This window comes from Mesocricetus auratus, unplaced genomic scaffold (assembly GCF_017639785.1).
Source record: "Mesocricetus auratus isolate SY011 unplaced genomic scaffold, BCM_Maur_2.0 Super-Scaffold_100013, whole genome shotgun sequence".
Classification (NCBI taxonomy): domain Eukaryota; kingdom Metazoa; phylum Chordata; class Mammalia; order Rodentia; family Cricetidae; genus Mesocricetus; species Mesocricetus auratus.
In genome coordinates, this window is record NW_024429196.1 from 76,515,098 (window position 1) to 76,533,974 (window position 18,877).

Consider the following 18,877-nt stretch of genomic DNA (forward strand, 5'->3'; position numbering starts at 1 on the left):
TAGCCTGGTTCTTACAAATGCTGGTTTAGTCCATCTGGGGTATGGTCCAGGTGTCACATATCGAAGAGTATGTCCTGTCCCCCACCTCCACCCCCACACCCCCCATACACTCCCTGTGATCAGGAAAGGAAGCCAGCATTGTGCACTGCAGGCTTAGGAAAGATTTCTATTCAGAGGGTGAGGCCTGCTCAAGAATGTACTAGGGGCGCTAGGGTTCTGGGCCATAGACCATCTTGTGATAGCGAAGAGTCTGTGGCCCTGCAGATGCTGACTGGAATACAACCGCTCCTGGGAGGACGAAACAAGAAAAGCTTCCACCTTCTTCCCCGGGGAATGTCTTGGGATGCTGGCCTCAGCCGAGAGGGAGGGCTGCTTCGGTCACCTGTGGTTTCAGTGCTTGAAGGACAAATGGGGACTCTAAAATAGAGTGTCATCCTCCCTCCCCCCAAGACTACAGGACAACCCTTCAGAGGGTGCGCTTAGACCTAACCAGAACCAATTTCCAGACCCTTGGAGTGCGTGCTAAGTGTGCCCCTCCTCTCCGCTGGTACTACCTTCCCCGTTTTTTCTTCTCAACAAAAGTAAGAGACTCCCCCGTAACCACCATGCTGCAGGCATTGCGCCGGGACCCCGGGCAAAGGCAGTGAGACCGCATGAGAAGCAGGCAAAGTGTGTGCCTGGTCCAGTCCAGGTGGTCTCTGGCAAGACACGGAGCCTTGTCTTTCTCCCCAGAATTAGACTGACTCTTTAGGGGAGGTGGTTGTCGGGGAGGCAGGTAGTAACATGCTCATTTGAGTTAAACTGAAGCCACCACCGCTGCTCGTACCCAGAGAAGTCTGGGCCAGTGTGACAGCAAGGTCTGGTGTCACGGTGAGATCACTCAGTTGTGGCCTGAATATATCCAGCTGCGTGAACCAGTTCTTATGCGAAGCCCTGCACGTGTAGCTCATGCAACCCTTCCAGCAGCCTTCTCCGTTATACGTTCCATTACTACTTCCAATTACAGAGAATATTCATGTACATGAGATTAATAATACAGAGAACAGATGGAGACGAAATAGGGCAGAGATTTTTTTTCAAAATTATATGAACTAAATTTTGACCAAAGGTAAAGTTTGTACATATTCAATAGAATGCTCTAGCACTTTAGGCAATTACCTGAATATACAACATGAATCTTTGTATATAAGCGTTTTAAATGTACAAGAGGGTCGGTTCTTTGAGGAAGGTCACAAGCAATGTATTGAAGATCACTGGCTTTGAACCGAAAAGCCCCAGCTAAGACTCTTGGCTCAGTCCCCGTGTAGTGCTGGCCAAGCTCCGCCCTTTCTGAGGCTCAGCCCTCCTCTGTAAAAGTGAAGACAAGCGTCTCTTTTCAGCAAGGTTGCTGGAAAGATCAGATGAGATATCCCAAGAAGCCGCCTGGCTTGCAGCCCGCTGTGCTGAATAGTGAGAATCACTGGCATAGTTGGCATCTTGGAAGCCTTCCTGGCATGGGAGGGGGGGTCCATTTGAGTGAGCACTCCCCCCATTTGCTAAGAGCAATGGTTCCCACATTTGTTCCCATGGTAATCTCATGCGGAGTGGGAACACGATGCAGCTAGGCTCCACGTCTCCCTTTGTCTTCAAACTTTCTCAAAGACAGTCTTGAGAGGCATGGCTCCTCCGAGAAGCCTCCCTGGAAGGAGGACCACAGTGACCTTGCATGCCCGTCATGCCAGGTGCTTCATCGACAAATTATGGGCTGATGATGAATTCTGGGGATGGGGTAATAAATGAGGCGGGCGTTTCTCCCACCCTCGACAAACTGATGATCGAGTAAGGAGAACGGGAATGCTGCTGGTTGGCATGGTGACAGTAGACCAGCAGGGCCATCGGAAGAAGCCCAGAGAAAGTTACCTACCAGGTTAAGGCCACCAACAAGAGTGTCCTAGAGAAAGAATTGTCTAAACTAAAATGTGGAGGGCATGCTGGGTTCTGAGAACAGAAATTTTCCTGCCGTTAGCTGTGGAGATAAATGTTTACCGGCCTTGACCTTAATGTCACCCATTCCCTTGCCCTCCTAGACAATGGCATGTACCTGGCAAACAGAGAACCTCTGATAAGTTTTGTGTTAGGCATTCTAGTTGCAACGCCACAACTAGCAGGCAGTAAGTGTTGCTAAGCTAAGAGGGAGGGGCCTCTTGGAAACCCTTGTGCTTTGGGCAACACTGCATGAAATCCAGGCCAGTCAGACAGGGGCTAGCAGAATCCCACCTGCTGGCTCCTAAGGCATGCTCCTTAGGAGGCAATATATGATGGTCTCATGTGGATCCAAAACCAGGATTTATCTTAGAGCACTTGGCCTGCAAAGGGAGTGTATGTATGCCCACTGATCCCCGGGCTGGGGCTCTGGGCCAGTCATGGTGAGTGGTAATGATGTGACTTGTCTGAGCCTGCATCTGCTGTCCCATACCAGAGAAGAGCAGAGTCATCAGTGGGGATGAGAGGGCAGGATGGTCCGTTCACACTCGCTCGTTCTTAGCAAGTCAGGTCCAGTCACTCGGTTGACAGACTCAGCTGTTCTTGCTGCCCCGAGGTGGACTTTTTCCTTTGTCAAAGTCCCACACCCACCCCAGCTCATAGCCTTCAAGGTATTCTGTTCAAGCCCACAGAATTCACAGACTCGGGCAAACAAGCCCTGTTCACCAGCAAACCAAAGCCAGCTGGGACTGGATATTCCTTTTAAGACCCAGAATGTAGACCTTCTGTGACATTTCAGAGTCTTCTGTTTGTGGGATGTTCCTGGAAAGCCACAAACCAGGACTTCCGTGTTCCTCGGAGCACGGAAACGATTCTCACGCTGCCAGACCCTCCGAATCTCACGGTTGGCTGCGGAGGGTCGGTGGTACCATCCTGGCAGCCTAGCTCTGAAGATGGCCACACTTAAGGCAAATCCATCCGAGTCTTTTCCAGTTCCCCACCTCCAGTGCCGACTCACCCCATGATTACCGCCAAAGAAGTTGCTCGATGAGTGAGAACACAGATGGAGACTGAATTCCTGGGGAGAACCCAGCACAGCGTGGGAGCCAGGGTCAGCTGATCGGGCCTCAAAACCTTGAGCCACGTGTGCCAAGGTGTGCAAGGCTTCCCCCACCTTGGAGAGGGAGACTGACTGCCACTTGAACCAGGCCAGAGCCAACCGCCGCAGAGGTCCTCTCGGGAAAGCAGGCCTGTCCCTACTGAGCCCTTTCACAGCCTGTTGGTGGCCCCAGTCACTTGATTCTGCCCCGTGCGCGTGGTTGGCGTTTGTAAGGGTCCACAGTCAGGGACAATCTTCTCTTGCTTCCTTCCTCCTGGACCACAGGACAGACAAGCATTATTTCATCTACAGCAAGGACAGACTCCCGAACTAATGGTTTCCGGGGTGCCATTTCCACAATGATAAGAGGCTCCCACGCCAAATCCAGCCCCTGCTTATAACCCTGACTTAGGACCACTTAGAAACAACAGTGTTCTATGACCTTCTTTTAGAGGGGACATCCCGCTTGCCGGTACGGTCTTTGTGACTTACCACCATCTTCTCTAAGGTCCATGCCAGGTAAACATTCAGCACGGGCCAATGCCTCCAGCCAAGTGAGGCCTCTGAAATAAAAACACACAGTCCCTGCTGCTGGGACCAGTAGCCACTTGCTGTTAGCTGGGGAAGGACGGCCATTTGTTATTGTCTCAGAGCTGACGCCGTGCCAATCCACACATCTGGAATCGGTTAGGAAGAAGTGCCTGAACGCCAGGGTCTCATGACCCTGCAGTCTCCCCTTCTGTAGCTCTGTTTAATTCACTGGTTAGAAGCGATGAGTGGGTCACTGGTGTAAGGACACAGACTAAAGGAGAAAAATAACTCACAATGGCACACATACTATTTCAGGGGCGCTGCGGTGGGCTTCGTGTCTAAATAAACACTTGTTTGAAGTTGCACACCATGCAGTACTTTAATCACCACGCCAAGCCTTTGTGAGCCCAGCCTCAAGGTCCGTGTCATTCCCAAACTTGGCCGACTCCGCCGCATCTTCCCAAGGGCTCAGTAGAATTGGCACTTATTTGATTTGGTCACACAGAGACAGTCTGGTGTTGCAGGCCACAGAGACACACGCTTGTTGCCTCCTTGAAACTGCAAGCAACCAGAAAGTTCAGCAGGAGCCTGAGCAGCACGTGATGCTGGTTGGTGGTCCATGCCGATGACATCAGCATCCACGAGCCCTTGGGATCTACTTTAGGGCTTCTCGCTTTTGGAGAAGTGACCCAAATCAAAATCAGATCTAACTCTGAGAAGCCTGAACGAATCAAGCCTCGGGGTATTGAGTATATGCTGTACCATGGAGAAGAGGTAAAAGATGGTTTAACGTGAAAAGTCAGGGTGGCATCTTCTTTTTTTGTCCAGTCAGAATTCTTTACATGTAAATGTGACTTCTTTGGACTCTCCTGTGTCTCCTGAATTATCAAGTCCTAACAAGAACCAGAAAGCCAGCCCAGCAGCCCTGGCTCCAGTCTCTGCCTGAGGAGTTGCAGTCTACCTTGCTGACACGGCCTCCCCTAGCCCGGATGATGAATCACCTCTTCTGGGAAGACTCTGGGACCCCTGCCCCCTCCCTGTCCCATCCCTGCCCCCTCCCTGCCCACACCAGCTGTATGGTGTGGCATGTGGTTGGTACTTCCCTTAGGAGCTGCTTTTGCGTAGAGCCTTGTGTTAGGCGCTGCTTTCGCCGTGTATGCATCTGGCTGTCTATGGGCTGAGTGCTTCCCGCCCGCCCGGCATGACTCACTCCTGTCTGGAGGCAGCCCACTGCAGGCTAGCTCAGGCAGATGGGAAGACCCCATCGAGACCGACTTTCCAGAGTGTGCTAGCTTCTGAAAACTGTCAGGACATTTGTTAAAGGACTGACTAATAGGACCAGCTCACCCTCTAATGTGGCCTCTGCACTAGAGATGAGGTAACTCTTTTGTTGTCTGAAAACTTTGATGTCCTAAATGTTAGACGATGTCATTAGTTTAACTGATTCTCATACACATCAACTTATATTTGATCAGTCATGAAGCAAAGTACTCCAGGTTTTTTCTTTTAACGTGCCTGGCACAGTGTTGACACAGGTCCACGGGGCTGTGTGAGCCACCCCCTGGGCCCGGGACCTTTCACTTCTTACTTCATGTGATTTTCCTGGAGCTTTGAAGAAACAATGGCGACTGCATCGCAGGTGTGAGTCCTTCTCCAGAGCGGGCTGCGCTGGGAAAAGTAGCTCTGCCCAGTCAGAGTCAGACGGAGGAGGTTAGAGCTTTGACACTCCCTTCACCAAAGCTGCCTCTTTCACTAGAGTAGCTTGGGGGAAGTTGGGAGGGTTTCTTCAGTGAACATCTCTGCAGAGAAAGTGATAGGGTTTCAAAAGCTACATCGATACCCTACATGGAGAGGGGTACATCTTTGAACAATTCCTCCAGGGATAGACCTGACTGGGGCATTGAGGGAACGAAGAAAAGACAGACACACGGGGGAGCTGGGCCTGGGTGGATGGGACTCTGATGGAGAAACTGCAGTATCTGGGTCACACTGTGTTTATTATCTACAGTTGAGCAGGTAGGTAGGGTTATTCCGTACAACTGAACTTGGAGGCAGGCTTAGCTAGTGTCTGTAGAAGTCACCTCTGTAAAGGAGCAGACTTTGGACTAAACATCTGGGGAGAGAAGGTTAATGGTGAACACTTTCTGCACACACTATTAGCAATCACACCCAGACCCACAAGAAAGGCTTTTCTATCCCTCTGAGCCTCAAGGGAAGGAGGGGCTTCGCTGTTTTCCCATGGGTCTGGTGCTGTGGTCCTAAACATGGGTGCCTGTCACGCATCCACTCAGGATTTCACACCAAGGCACAGCACACATCCACTCAGAATTTCACACACTCAAGGATTTCTCCACTCCCACAGGACACAACCCATATGGTGGTTTGGGGTGCACCAGGCTGGGGTGGGCTGTTTCCTTCATATGTTGACTCTGCTGGCTTTGTGGTCAGCCTGGTGAGTTCCTTTGAGTCTCTCAGCCTTGACTTCTTTGTGTGTGGAGTAGTGAAGACAGCAGCACCCAACTTACGGTCTCTCAAGGATCGGAAGGCTTGGTGAATGCCTTTGGCAGTCCATTGACAGGACAGTGCTCTGTGTGTGCACGTGGATGTCTGTTTCCGATGCTGCTCTTCTGATTCTTCATGCCATCCCCCTCAGAGCGTCTTCCCTCGACCCAGCCTGGAGGGACCGTGGTGGCTGGTCCTTGCTCTCGTTTGTTGCGTCCAGAGACGATAATTCACGTCTGCTATCTGGTCCTCTTTATCACTAGGAACGCTGTGCCCTTCACTACAGGACACTGCATGGCTTTCGTGCATCTCAGTACTCACCAATTCATGTCCTGGTTATTCCTCTGGAGCCCCATGAATGGAACAGGGAGGAGGAAGATGCTGGGGGTGATTTGTAGGATTGAGGGGTAGGTGCAGCTGGCAGATATGGTATCGACAGAACTGCCCTCGGATCCTGTCTCCTTGGCTGGGCCTCGTGCCTTACTGGGTGTGGTCAATGGAGGGTTGGGAGTAGTCCGAACTGGGTTTCACGTGGCTCTCTGTACGGGGTTTAATTCTGTCCTTCCACGGCTGGGTCAACATGCTGTCTTGGACAATGGCATGCTCCAGAGTGTGGAAACACAATGTCAGAATCTCACCATCCTGTCCTGCACAAATCTCCTTCCAGAGCACGGATCGGATGTCTGGGGTGCTCCGAGGCGGAGTGGGATGGCACCCGGGGAAGAGCACCCTTAGGACCTTAGACTCAGTTTTAAGAACGGCTGCCGCAGAGCCAGATGTCACAGTTGCTTCAGTCTGCCTTTGCCTCCCCCTTTGACAACACTGCAACTGAGGAAGTACAGACTTACTTCCTCTTGGTTTTGAGGACCAGCCAGAGAGTCAGCGTGTGACTTTGGGAGTACCTGCCCGGGACTCTCACTCCATCATGCTTGTATGGGATGATTTCAGTGGGCATTCAGGGGAGGAAGCCAGGAATAACATTCCTTAGAGCCCTCCAGAGCTGTAGCCGGAGTCAGAGACCACGTATGGCAGTGTGGTCCTAGACATGCTGGCAAGTTGCCACCTAAGCAATCCCACTGAAGTCTCTCTCTAGTGCAGACCTCTCATTTGGAAAAGGCAAGAACGCACCAAAAACGATTTAGACAAGACCTTTCAAAACTCAGCAGGGCAGCCCGCTGATGGGCCATAAATATCGAGTTGTTTCCATGATATCTTATTATGGGGTGTATAAAAGGACCACTGGGCAAACACACAGGCTGCCTGTCAAGACGGACTTTCACCCTCAAAAGGAGAGCAACCCCACCCCACAAGTGGGAGAATCAGGAAGAGAAGCCAGCTGAAAATGCTCCAGTCCAACTTTGAACGGCAAAGTTGGTTCTGAAAGTGCTGGTGTGTGTGCAGGAGACAAAGAAGAGCATGGGAGCGCTGGCGAGGCTGTGGGAGAAGAGGAAGTGCGCCTAGCGGGAGCTGGCAAAGGCACACAGGGGCAAACTGATGGGGGGAGTCAAGAGGGACAATTTCAGAGGGGACTTGGGTGTCAGGTGCGTAGAAGGAGGGAAGTAAATCGTGGGGTCTTTTGCTGTAGGTGATATGGATGGATTTTCCCACTGATACGGTCTTTTCCCTACATTTTCCAAGCTTTTTGTAAAAATAAATAAATAAGTAAATAAATAAATAACCTATGTTCTTTTCTCTGTACATTGAAAGAAAAAAAAACAACAAAGCAGTCTGGACCTTCTTGCCTAAATAGTAGCTCTCCGGAGTGTCTAGGCCAGCAGTATTTGGTGGGTTGAGGGAGACAGGGGATGCCGGGAAAAGTGGGTGGGGTAGAACAGGAGATGATGCTAAGGACTTGACTGTGGGTCAGTAAGAGGAGGTGACAGGAATCTGGGTGTTCAAGTGTGAGAGACGGAACAGAAACTTTGAGGAAAGGTCTGGGAAGAACCATTTTCTTGGTAACAGAGGACACACGGGAATCAGAGAGGCAGGAGAGACAAACCCACGTGCAGGGTTTCCTTACCGTGAAGGGTGCCATTGGCAACAGCCTCAGAAAGACATGTGTGCCTAGAGAGCTGTGTGGGTCCCTGGACTTTGGAATGCTTGGCTGCTTGGTGCTGTCTAGCTCTCTGGGGCCGTTGCCTGCCTTGGAGAAAAAGAAAACACAACCAGGAAAGCAGACTGGGGTGGGTAAGCTTGGTCACACAAGCCAGCGAACTGCCGTCCGCAGACATCACTCTGCAAAAGCGTTTGGGGTCAGGCAACTAGAGCAACCCCGAGATCACCTCTGGGTTCTCCTCAGAGATCTCAGCTGTGCCAAATCAATACAGGCTCTCTTTATGAAAAATCAATTTCCCTGGAAAACAAATTTGGGTTCTAACCAGCAAGTAGCATTTGGCAAACTCTCCTGAAGAAAAACCAGTGTTTGGAGAAGTGACGGAAACAGCAAGTTGTTGAGCAGAGCAAACCTGGGAGCCTAGTGTCCCCCTCAGCTGGGAATGCAATGCTGCGGCTGTGTTTTCAGATCTTACCAGCCTCCCCCCCCCCCCAGAGTCTTGGAAGCGGGGAGGGAGAACAGATGATGACTTGGAGCCCTATTTCCTCTCCCGTTCAGTGTGTAGAGGACAGTGACTATCAACAACAAGGACCCAGAGCCAAAGCCACCTGGCCGTCACAGTCACACCTTGATGGTCATCGCAGTGGGCACTGACCTCAACGTATGAGCTGAGATTTCCTCTGCTGTTGTTTAGCTGGGGCAAATATTCCAGGATATTCCTTTCAGGTCAATCATTTGATCCACACTCTATCCTCACCTGAAGGTCACCTAGCTAATGTGACCCCATAGGTGGGGGCTCCCAGGGAGCATCACAGAGGGACCCCGTCAAGACATGGGGTCAGATTCTTAGGTCTGAAGAGAGCCTTGGAGTCTCCAGGGGTATGGCTGCTGCTTCCTGCATGCCTCATCTGGAGTGGCAGGGCTGTGGGAGAGCCCTGGAAAGTCAAGTCCCACAGGACATCATGGTCACCCCTTGGCTGTAGCCAATGGGGCCGTTTCTTGACTATGTCCCTTACATGAATACAAGGTACTGCATGATGCGTGACATAAGAAACGGGGGCTCCCAGACCTGACACATACACACTTGGAAATCCCATGCAAAATATGCCTTCCTATTCCTTCTAGGTTGTATGTGGGGCAGGCTGGAGAGGCCGGGTGTCCTCTGGGAAAGGTTTGACCATTTCCCTGGATGCCCAAGCACTTGGGGACGGGAACAGCACAGCCAGGCCTGAGCTGGCCTGATGCCCGCCTCTTGTCCACAGACGCGGCATCCCATGCAGAAAAGCTCGTTCTTCTGCTACTGAAGGGCCCTTGTTGAGTGTTCCAAAGTTGCTTTCACATAGCTTTTGGTGATCTTGTATGTGCCACAAAAAACAAAAGCAGTCATTTTTCTAAAGTACCTGGAAAAAGTCTAGTAATTATTGCTCCAAACAAGCCTGATTTCCTCGTGTTTAGATTTTTCTAATGTGGAAAGAAAAAAAAAAGTTCTCAAATGAAAGCACTGTGTTTTGCCCTGGCTGCTCCAGGCCATGAGGCTGGATGACCCCCCCAAACACACACACACACACACACACACACACACACACACACACACACACACAGCGACATCACTGTCTTTGAAGAAGCAGCTACTACCGTGGGGGGTATGTTTACATTACTCCCTTTTATGGGTAGGGGTGGTGTGGAGCCTGTGGTGGAATTTTTAAAAATATCTAAACAGTAACTGAAGCATTACTGTGATCTCCTCACTGAGCTCATGGAAAAACTCGAGTCATCCAATGTTAGTTTTATGGAGAGGGGAGTGAGGATGGGTGAGATCACCAGCCTTGCTCAGACCCCTCCATCTCGCCAGAGGTGGGGGTATGCTGGCCTGGAAAGTGGAAAGCGTGCTTCCCAGACTCTTGTCCCAAGTTGACACTGCCGGGCTTCCTGGCCTGGGGGATGCTTTCTGGGATCAGGCCTGCACTTGACTCTATCTACGGGTGTCCCCCAGCATCCTAGACCAGACAGCTGGTTGTTGAATTCAGAGCCATGTCTTGCCTTCTAACAGAGGTTGCTTGGATCCATCAGGACCTCCCTCCTCTCACTGCATCTCCGCCCCCGGGCTGTCAGCCTCCTCTCTGCTTGTACCTTCCCTCCAGCAAATCTCTGACTAGCTCTTGCTCCATGTCCCCTCGCTGGAGAATGGCTTCCAGGGCTGAGACGACATCTTTTATCCCTCCCTCGAGCCCTGGATCAGGCTGTCTGCAGACATTCCACTGAGATGAATCACCTGTACCTCGAACTCGTCAGGTCCCAAGCTACTCATCTTTCCCTGGCAGAGTGCGCCCGTCTCCATGGCCTTCACATGAAAAACAGCAGCGGCAGCCATCGTGATGCCTGAGTCTCAAACACCTTACTCATCCTTGATGCTTCTTTGTCCCCCAGTACGTAGCATGTCGGTTACTTTTCTCACGGCTGTGACCTGACAGTTTAAAATGGCTCACAGTCCAGACGAGACCAGTCTGGTGTGGCTGGGGAGGCGGGCGGCGGAGGTTGCTTGCTCAATCTCTGTGGACCACAAGGCAGAGCATGGAGGCCGTTCCTACTCACCTGGTCTTCTCTTCTCCCCTCCTAATTCAACTCAGGACCACCGCCCTATTCAAAGGGGGCCTTTCTCTTTTGGCTGATCTTTGGAAACACCACTGTAGACATACTCAGAGCCAAGTGTCACTGATGCCCCTGGGCATTTGTCAGTCCAAGCCAGCTGGTAATCAAAGTCATCCATCACATGTAGCCCATGTGTTCCCCGGAGACTACTGTCTCCTAGACACGCCTCCTTCTCCACCTTTACTATGATAGCTCCAGTTCCTGCCTGGTCCCCTCCTGCTCACCCCACCCTCCTGACTCCGTCTTGCCTTACTTTATCTGGTCTTCTCAAAGCCTGCTCATGACACTGGCTGTGGCATCTGCTTGCTTCCCTAACACTGGCAGAATTCTTAGCTTGGGTCTGGCCCCTGCTGTGCCCCTCCCTGTCTTTTGCCCTGCTCTTGTCTCCACCCAGCATGCTTCGGTCCTCTGCCTGGCAGATGCTATCGGACTCTGGCCTGAGCCAGGTGCCTACTCCAAACTCCTAAGCCTCCACCCAGCTGCCTCTCTCCATGGTATCTTCTTGGCTGGGCCCATGTTCTCCACATCTGGGAGCTCACCCCCTGGAGCTAGAGGAACCAGGTAAGGGGTGGGTGACTAATAGGTGCTAAGGTAAGTACTCTCCTCCTTACTGTGTGACTGCTTGCACGCTCTGAGCTCCGGGGCGTGTTCCCAGCTCTTCCCTCTCTTTGCAGCACCTGCCTGGCATTCACAGATTTTCACTGAAGCCAGGTGAGGGTTTCCCGATTGCCAGGGTGTGCGCCCCGCCCTTCCCCACATTTCTCTCAACAGCGAGATTTGCTCCTCACCTACAGTGTCTCAGCACGGTTGGTGCATCTGGCCTGCACCTTCCTTTGGACCCGCACTTTGTGCGAAGTGGGAGGAGGGTGTGTGAGCAGGCTGGGCGGTGCAGGAGGGCGCGGGTACTTAGTAGTGGCTTGGCCTGGGAGGCGCCGTCCGCCCTTCCCCGCCCTCGGCCCCCGTTCCCTCCCTCCCGCTACTAAACCCAACGCGAGCTGCCCAGCGGCTCTCACTTCTCCTGCGCCTGCTTTCATCGTGGGTCCGCACGCGTTCCTGCTCCATGGCGCTCCTGATGCAGCTGCTGACCCTGGCTCTGGCACTGGCCCTGGGCCCCACCGCGACCCTGGCGGGCCCAGGCAAGTCGCCCTACCAGCTGGTGCTGCAGCACAGTCGGCTCCGGGGTCGCCAACACGGGTAAGCCCCAGCGGTTCCGTGGTGGGCGGTGCAAGGACAAGTCAGCTGCCAGTGAACTCCCGCTGGGGACATCGTAGTATCCGGCCAGAGTTGCAGGGAACAAAACTCGAAGGAAAAGCAGCCAGTGCACAAAGAGACTAGCCTACTGCATGGAGGGAGGGACGGTGGGATGATGCCATGCGGGGGTCCAGCAGAAAACTTTGTAGCGAAAGGGTTGGGAACACTGGCCAAACGACCACAGACTCAGACCAAAGCGCATGAGACAGCCTAGGGGACTTTCAGTCTTCTCTCCTAACTCTAGGTGGAAGGGGTTGTTGGCAGCTCTCAGCAAGGGATCACCAGGCACCCTGAGGTGTCCACTGCAGAGGGGAAGCCCAGCCAGGTCACCTGCTCAGTGATTCCAGGTGTGAGACTGGTCACACCAGGTAGCAGGTCCTTAGGTTCCCACAGCCCCTATGCACCCAGCATGGCTCTGCACCCAAGCACGCATCCCCAGACAGTGCTTTCTGTCCACAAAACCAGTGTGGCACCTGGTAAATGAAGAGCAGGTAAATTCACCACCCTTCATACATACTAGATACCCTGGGGGAACCGATCCCTGAGTAGGTATCAGCCTGCCATGTGGTATACCCTGGAACCAGTGTTAGAATGTGTCTCAGAGCCACGGCCAGCTTTGTAAACATCAGTCAGTCATCCTTCAGGGATTCTTGGGGGGACACTGCAGATGTGTGGGCTTCAGGAGACGACCTGGGCAGGGTATGCCCAATGGGGAGCCCGGAACAGGCCCTGTCTACACAGTACTTCTCCACACAACCGGGACACGCCTGCTTCAAACATAGGCGGCCTTTACTGCACTTCAGTCTACCTGGCTGCACCAACAGCGTTTATGCTAGGGAAAGAAAGCTATGTGCAAAGAGCGGAGTGATGACTTCAGGGGAGGTCCAGATGCCCCACACCCCGGGCTGTGCCCAACTCTCCAAGAGACTAGACAGATCTGTACTCAGATTTTTAAAAAAAATCCATGTCGCTAGTGAGGGTTGGCTTTGTAAGCAACTCCCAAAACAGAGTATGCGCTCTGAACTTGAATAAAGGCTGCCACTTTTAGGGAGAGGTCGCCCTTCTTCTGCATGTGGCTTTGGGGTCTCTTGCAGCCTCCCAGGTCTCAGGACTTGGGGAGAAACAAGCTGCTGGGTGCAGGATGACCACTCTGCACAACAGAGCCCCGCCGGGCCATGCCACGGCCTCACGCCCTCCAGAAAGGAGGGAGGCCTTGGGGCCGTTTGCTACTTAGTCTGTGTGCATGGAAGGTTGAGAGGACAGATCCGAAAAATGCAGACTTGAAGCCTCAAAGCCAAACAATGACTACTGAGCTGTCACCTCTGCCCTGGTCACCTTCGGTCCCGATGCCTTTCTTGCGTGTTGTATTCTGGTCTGAGGGCTCTGTCCCTCCTTCCTCTCAACCACGAAGAAGACCTCTGCAGCACTGTCCCCCAGAGCAGCAACGCCACAGTGACATGAAGTCTGGCCAGCCTCCCTCCTTCCAGAGCCCAGGACACTGATTGTTAGGAAAACTTGAGATTTTACAAGCCCATGCGGACCAGTGAGGTGGCTCACTTGCTGCCAAGCCTGATGACCCACACGGAATGAGAGAACCAGCCTCCCAAGCATTGTCTTCTGACCCCCACACACTCCCAGTGGCATGTGCGCCCCACCCGAACACAAATGAGTAGATGATTTAGACCGCCTTCTCTGATGCATCCCCGTGCATCCCCGTGCTTCTTGCACTGAGCTGGAAAACCTGTAGTAACCTGATACAGGCTGAGCCATGGAGAAATGACAGTGCTGAGCAGGGCGATGCATTCCTTTAAGGCCAGCTGAGGCTGGGACAAGAGGTGAGCAATTTAGAGAGACCCTATCTCAAAGCACTATAAGGGAGACTACATCAGAACCCCCCACAAGGGAAATCTGGATGCCCAGGCACACAAGCCATGGCAAATGGTTGCAAGCGTGGCTGCATTTACTGTGATCTAACCATCTCTGAAAAAACCACGGGACTGCCTGGCCTTGCACGCATGGGTGTGGCCCCCTGTGCAGATGGATAACCTTGTTCCAGTTCCAACCTTTTATTCAAAGTGAGGGTTAGAAAAGGGGGGAGTTTACGGGAGTGCAGGGTGTCCCACGAGGGAGGGAAAGGACACTGTACCTAGCCGCTGAGCAACGGTGCACACAGCGCACAGTCACCTACCACCCTGATACAGTCACCTCCCCACAGCCCTGTCTCCACTGCAAAGTTCTTATTTCGCAGACAGTGGAATCAACCCATGCTTAGGATGCAAACGCAGAAAGCTGGTAGGAGGCAGGGATTCCTGGGTGTTCTGCCGGCTCTCAGCGGTGTCTGTGTTACTCTTGGAGCGGGCACACCAATGCCAAAGAGGCAGAAGCGCAGCCACACGTTTGAACAGCATCAACAGAGACTGGATGGAAGTTCTGGAAGCCCTTGGTTTTCAGATGCAAGTGGGACAGCCGGGCTGCTGGTCTCAGGGCAGAAGCCCAGAAATGGCCTGCTCATTTTGATTACATTTCAGTGTAGATTTCCTGTGGACACAGCTGATCCCCACCCCCAGCCTCTGCTCCTGTCACAGGGGCAGGAGCAGTGCAAACTCGCTCCTCCTCAGAGGAAAGGAGTGCTGGAGCCAAATCCACAGAGACTCGCTGAAGAGCCGCGCGCCGGCCGCCCATGGAGAGCCGCAGGGAACTCATCCACAGTAATTGTTTCCTGCTCAGCTGGACAGGAGAACCGGGACTGTACAGCAGTGGGGAAGATTTGGGGCTGGAGTGTGGGAGCTCCTCGGGGGTTATTCAAGGACCGTGAAACACGTGCGTCAGTGGCTGCAGAGTCTCTAAGCACCACAGTGGGCTGACCCAGCCTTTACCTGCGGTCACCCGCCACATGCTTGACCTTTCACCCTGGTCACTACCCTAACCTGTCATGCCTGCTCTGCTCGTCTACTATGGTCTATTGAACAACAGCAAAAACGCGTTCTCCATACGGGGAAGAAACGGGGAGGAGAAACAAAGGGTCAAAATGAACAGCCATCCCAGTTGCCCAACTGTGGACAGTGTCCAAATGATGGGGTGGGGGCCACAGATTCCCCCCAAATACGGTGCTCATCAGAGGATTTTGTAGCTCGCAGTTGTTAGTTAGTTACTTAGTTACTTAGTTGAATCAGTGCCTTCAAACTCTGTGCAGCCCAGGTTCGCCTTGAACTCAGAGCAATCCTCCTGCCTCTGCATTGCGTTTCTAAGGTGTTGAGAGTTGCCGTTGAAGAAACTGCCCACGCTTGAATGCACCTGAAGCTGGGGGACACAGAAGTCTTGCGAACACTCTCGGTCTGCTTTCGTTGATTTTCTGACGCATAGTTCAGTCAGGTGGCTGCTGCTGCCTGCTCAGAAGGAGCCTCCTCTGTGCGACTACACATGGCAGCTCCCTGCCCCAGGAGCTCCAAAGAAGACCCCACCACCACCTGGCCTGAGCAACACTCTGGTTGCTCAGGCGTGGAAAATAATTCAAAAATACAGTCAGATACCTTCCTCCGGAACGCTGAAGGTCCAGAAAAGCCTTCTCAGCAGAAATCCAGGGAGTTTGCTTCTGCTTTTCCACAGCTAATGAAGATCTTTTTAAACTAAATTGTTATAAACCACTTCCAACGAGCCTATTCCCCACCAACCCTAACCAGACTGAGAACTCTTCTTCTAATGGTAGTTGGAATGAGGAACATCCACTACAGGGTCTTTTTGGTACCCAATACCAGCTTTATTTTTAAAGCTGGCACCCCAGGTTAGAATCTGGAATGGAGAGTGTTGTCCAGGCTCTTTCGGGGGAGTGGTGAGTGGCTCTGAGCACTGGGCAATGAAGAGTTAAGTGGGAGAGCACTCAAGTCAGTCCTGACGGCAGCTGGCCATGCACCCCAGTTTACAGGGTGGATACTCCCAGTGCCTTGTCCCAGGAGCTAGGCAGCTGGTCTAGACATGCAAAGCATGTCTGTTTATGGAGCTGGCTGAGAAGTGCTGGAAGCCGTCCCCTCTTGACAACAGGACCAGTGACGCATGCTGGGATGCCAAGTCTGTGCTCAGGGCAGGTACAGAGAGGGAGGCTGGCACGGCTTAGCAATATCGCTTGGATTTCGCTCGCTCTCTCATCTGTAGCATGTAACCTAAACTTTTAAGGCTTTCACTTGCACTTAGTAATTACCTGTGACAGAGAAGGATGTTTAGTGTGTAAGACAGACGAGGAATTTATTTGAGGAGAAGACTTTATGGAAAGGAAAGATGTACATAGACCGTGCCAAAGTTTACCCTCAAACCACCAAAAATGGCCATCCCTCCTCTCTCTAGACAGTTCTGCTGACCATAGGCGGTCCACACGATGGGACAGACCTCAGCGTGGGCTGACTTGATGACTGTTTCACTAACACTGTTGCTCTTGTTTCCAGCCCCAACGTATGTGCTGTGCAGAAAGTCATTGGCACCAACAAGAAATACTTCACCAACTGCAAACAGTGGTACCAGAGGAAGATCTGCGGCAAGTCTACGTGAGTATCTGTAGCTGCCCAGACCACCACCCGCCAAGGAGACCACACTGTGTGCGTGTGTGTGTGCGCGCGTGCGTGTGCGTGCGTGTGTGTGTGTGTGTGTGTGTGTGTGTGTGTCTTTCAGTCTTCACTAAATGATACAACTATTCAGAAGAGAAGTTATGTGACACTCTGGGAATGAAAAGCTGTTGTTGAACTTACCCCCGAAAGGTCAGCCTTGCTCAGCAAGTGCCAAGGTAAACACTTCAGAAAGTCTTAGTGTGCCTAGCGCGTGCACCTCCGAACACCAGGAAGCAACGTAGCAGATTAAGACTCTGGCTCTGACTCCAACTCAGATCCTGGCTCTGCCGCTTACTTGGGGAGGGTTCACGTTTTTTACCCTCGGTTGCCCCATGTGCAGAATGGGCACAGCAGTAAGGAGGGTTGTATTGAGAATATGCATATCAGGAGGGATTCGGGAGGGATACGGGAGGGATACGGGAGGGATACGGTACCTGGCCCATCACAACTGCAAACCCCAGAGCAGGCAAACATAGACCACACACAGAAGGAAGGGGGCTCCCACAGAGTGTGGTGGTCACAGCAGGTCATGTGGGTGACTCTCTTCATGGAGGGAGGTGGCCTTTGCCCTCACTGCCTGACTGTATGGTGGAAGCTGCTGAATGCATGCTCTGACAGAACCCTGGGAAACCTAATCAGCTTTGGCGCTGACAATCAACAGACTTCAGAGCTGGCTGTCTCTTGCGCCTTACAAAAACCTCCTCTGACTTGCGGGGGCCTGACCTTCCTCTTTTTGGCAAAATTGGAGGATTTCCCTGAAGTTGTCCCAGTGTGGGAGATTTTAAAATGTGTTCCTTATGCTCTTGCTTTCAAGCAACTATGTTCAGCTGAGTGGAGGAAAATGCTGATCCTTCAACGTGTTCACAGAACTGAACACCGCAGTGTGTGGCTTGGGCTATGTTAGGCAGTTGCTGACCCTGGTCCCATAGAACAGAGCAGGCATGACACCAGCAGCTCTCTGGGAGCCTCTGCACAGTCCATGGCAGTGGCTTCCACCCAATGGACAGCCCAGGCTCTGAGCACTGTAAGCTGGTCACCTCCCGTGCCCAGTGAACGGATGAGCACTATGTGAACTGGACGCCTCCCAGGTCCAGTGAAGGATGCTCAGCAAAAATCTGTGCCATCTATAACAAAAAGAGATGATACAAATTCTACATGGAACACCCTTGCGGCACTCCTGAGTTTTAAAGACCAATACCCCCAGCAGTACCGATAGATACACACATGATCTACTCAAACTTTAATTGGTTAATTAAACGTGAAGTCAGACCCTACGTAATTACTTCTCGGAAGAAGGGTCAGTGTGCTGGTGCCAAGTGGTAAATCTTCATGTCCGAGCCTCTGGTTGTACAGAGCACCTGTGGCACGCTGGCCACAGGGTAGCATTTACCACGCTGTGTCAGATGGGCCTGTGCTATGGAATTTGACAGAGGAGTTCATGACAGCTTGATGCCATTCCATGAGAGCTCTCAGACACAGGATGTTGACAGTGAGTTGTAATCGTTTGCTATCCATGTCTCTCTCTGTGTGCCAGGGTGAGCCACAAGTCACAGGAAGGTGCTGACCACACATATCAGACTATCCCTGATAGAGTCCTCTCCTCTAACCTGATTTGGTTCCCAGAGCACAATGAGGTAGCGGGACAGCCCCCTCACCCCAGTGAGAGCAGAGGCGAGGGGCGGTGGGCACCAGCTCCAGATGTGTGGGGTTGTAGGTAGAAGATGTTTTAGTGGGGTCAGTCAAGGCCCAAAGCCATTCAGGTTCTGACCTGGCTCATAAAAATATGCGCATCCAACTCCTGAATGTGGCTGCTGCTCCAGGAAGCTTCAAAAAAAAAAAAAAAAAAAAAGAGGAAGTGAGCAGAGGAAAGCATGAGCCCACAAAAAAAAAAACAAAACAACAACAAAAAAAACTCTATGGTCCCAGATGGAACATTATGTGCGGCCTTGGCCTCAGGAGGTGGAGCTGACTTGGAAGAGAGAGATGCAGGGGACAAAGAGGGGAAGAGGGAGAGATGGAACTCCTCTCTGTTGTCCTCGAGGACGAAGCCTCCCTGGACACCGGTGTGCATAGGAGGGCGGTCTCCAAGGGAGCTGTCCTCTGACCATCATAAGGCCACAATTAAGTGCCAGGTGGGGAACTGTACTGGCTGGAGTTGACGTTGTCATGGAGAGTGGGACCCTGTGCTTAGTAGATGATGCGTAGGGACCAGAAGTGTAGGGGTTGGAGCAGACG

General features: G+C 52.3%; 1 protein-coding gene and 2 long non-coding RNA genes across 3 annotated transcripts in view; 2 read left to right on the forward strand and 1 right to left on the reverse strand.

The window, feature by feature from the left end:
• Positions 1-1,058: 1,058 nt before the first annotated feature.
• LOC121143677 lies at positions 1,059-4,465 on the reverse strand. The gene is made up of 2 exons (XR_005880989.1): positions 3,554-4,465; positions 1,059-3,335 (listed from the first exon to the last, which is right to left on the reverse strand). It is a non-coding gene; the product is annotated as an uncharacterized LOC121143677 (long non-coding RNA).
• A 374-nt stretch (positions 4,466-4,839) lies between these two features.
• On the forward strand, positions 4,840-7,769 carry LOC121143678. Its single transcript, XR_005880990.1, has 2 exons — positions 4,840-4,970; positions 6,762-7,769. It is a non-coding gene; the product is annotated as an uncharacterized LOC121143678 (long non-coding RNA).
• A 4,031-nt stretch (positions 7,770-11,800) lies between these two features.
• The window catches only part of Tgfbi (transforming growth factor beta induced), a 31,381-nt gene continuing 24,304 nt past the window's right edge, over positions 11,801-18,877 (forward strand). Inside the window, exons 1-2 of the mRNA XM_005078391.4 lie at positions 11,801-11,990; positions 16,484-16,582. Coding sequence (XP_005078448.1) covers positions 11,857-11,990; positions 16,484-16,582 — 233 coding nt within the window. The 5' untranslated portion in view covers positions 11,801-11,856. The remainder of the gene's footprint in view (positions 11,991-16,483; positions 16,583-18,877) is intronic.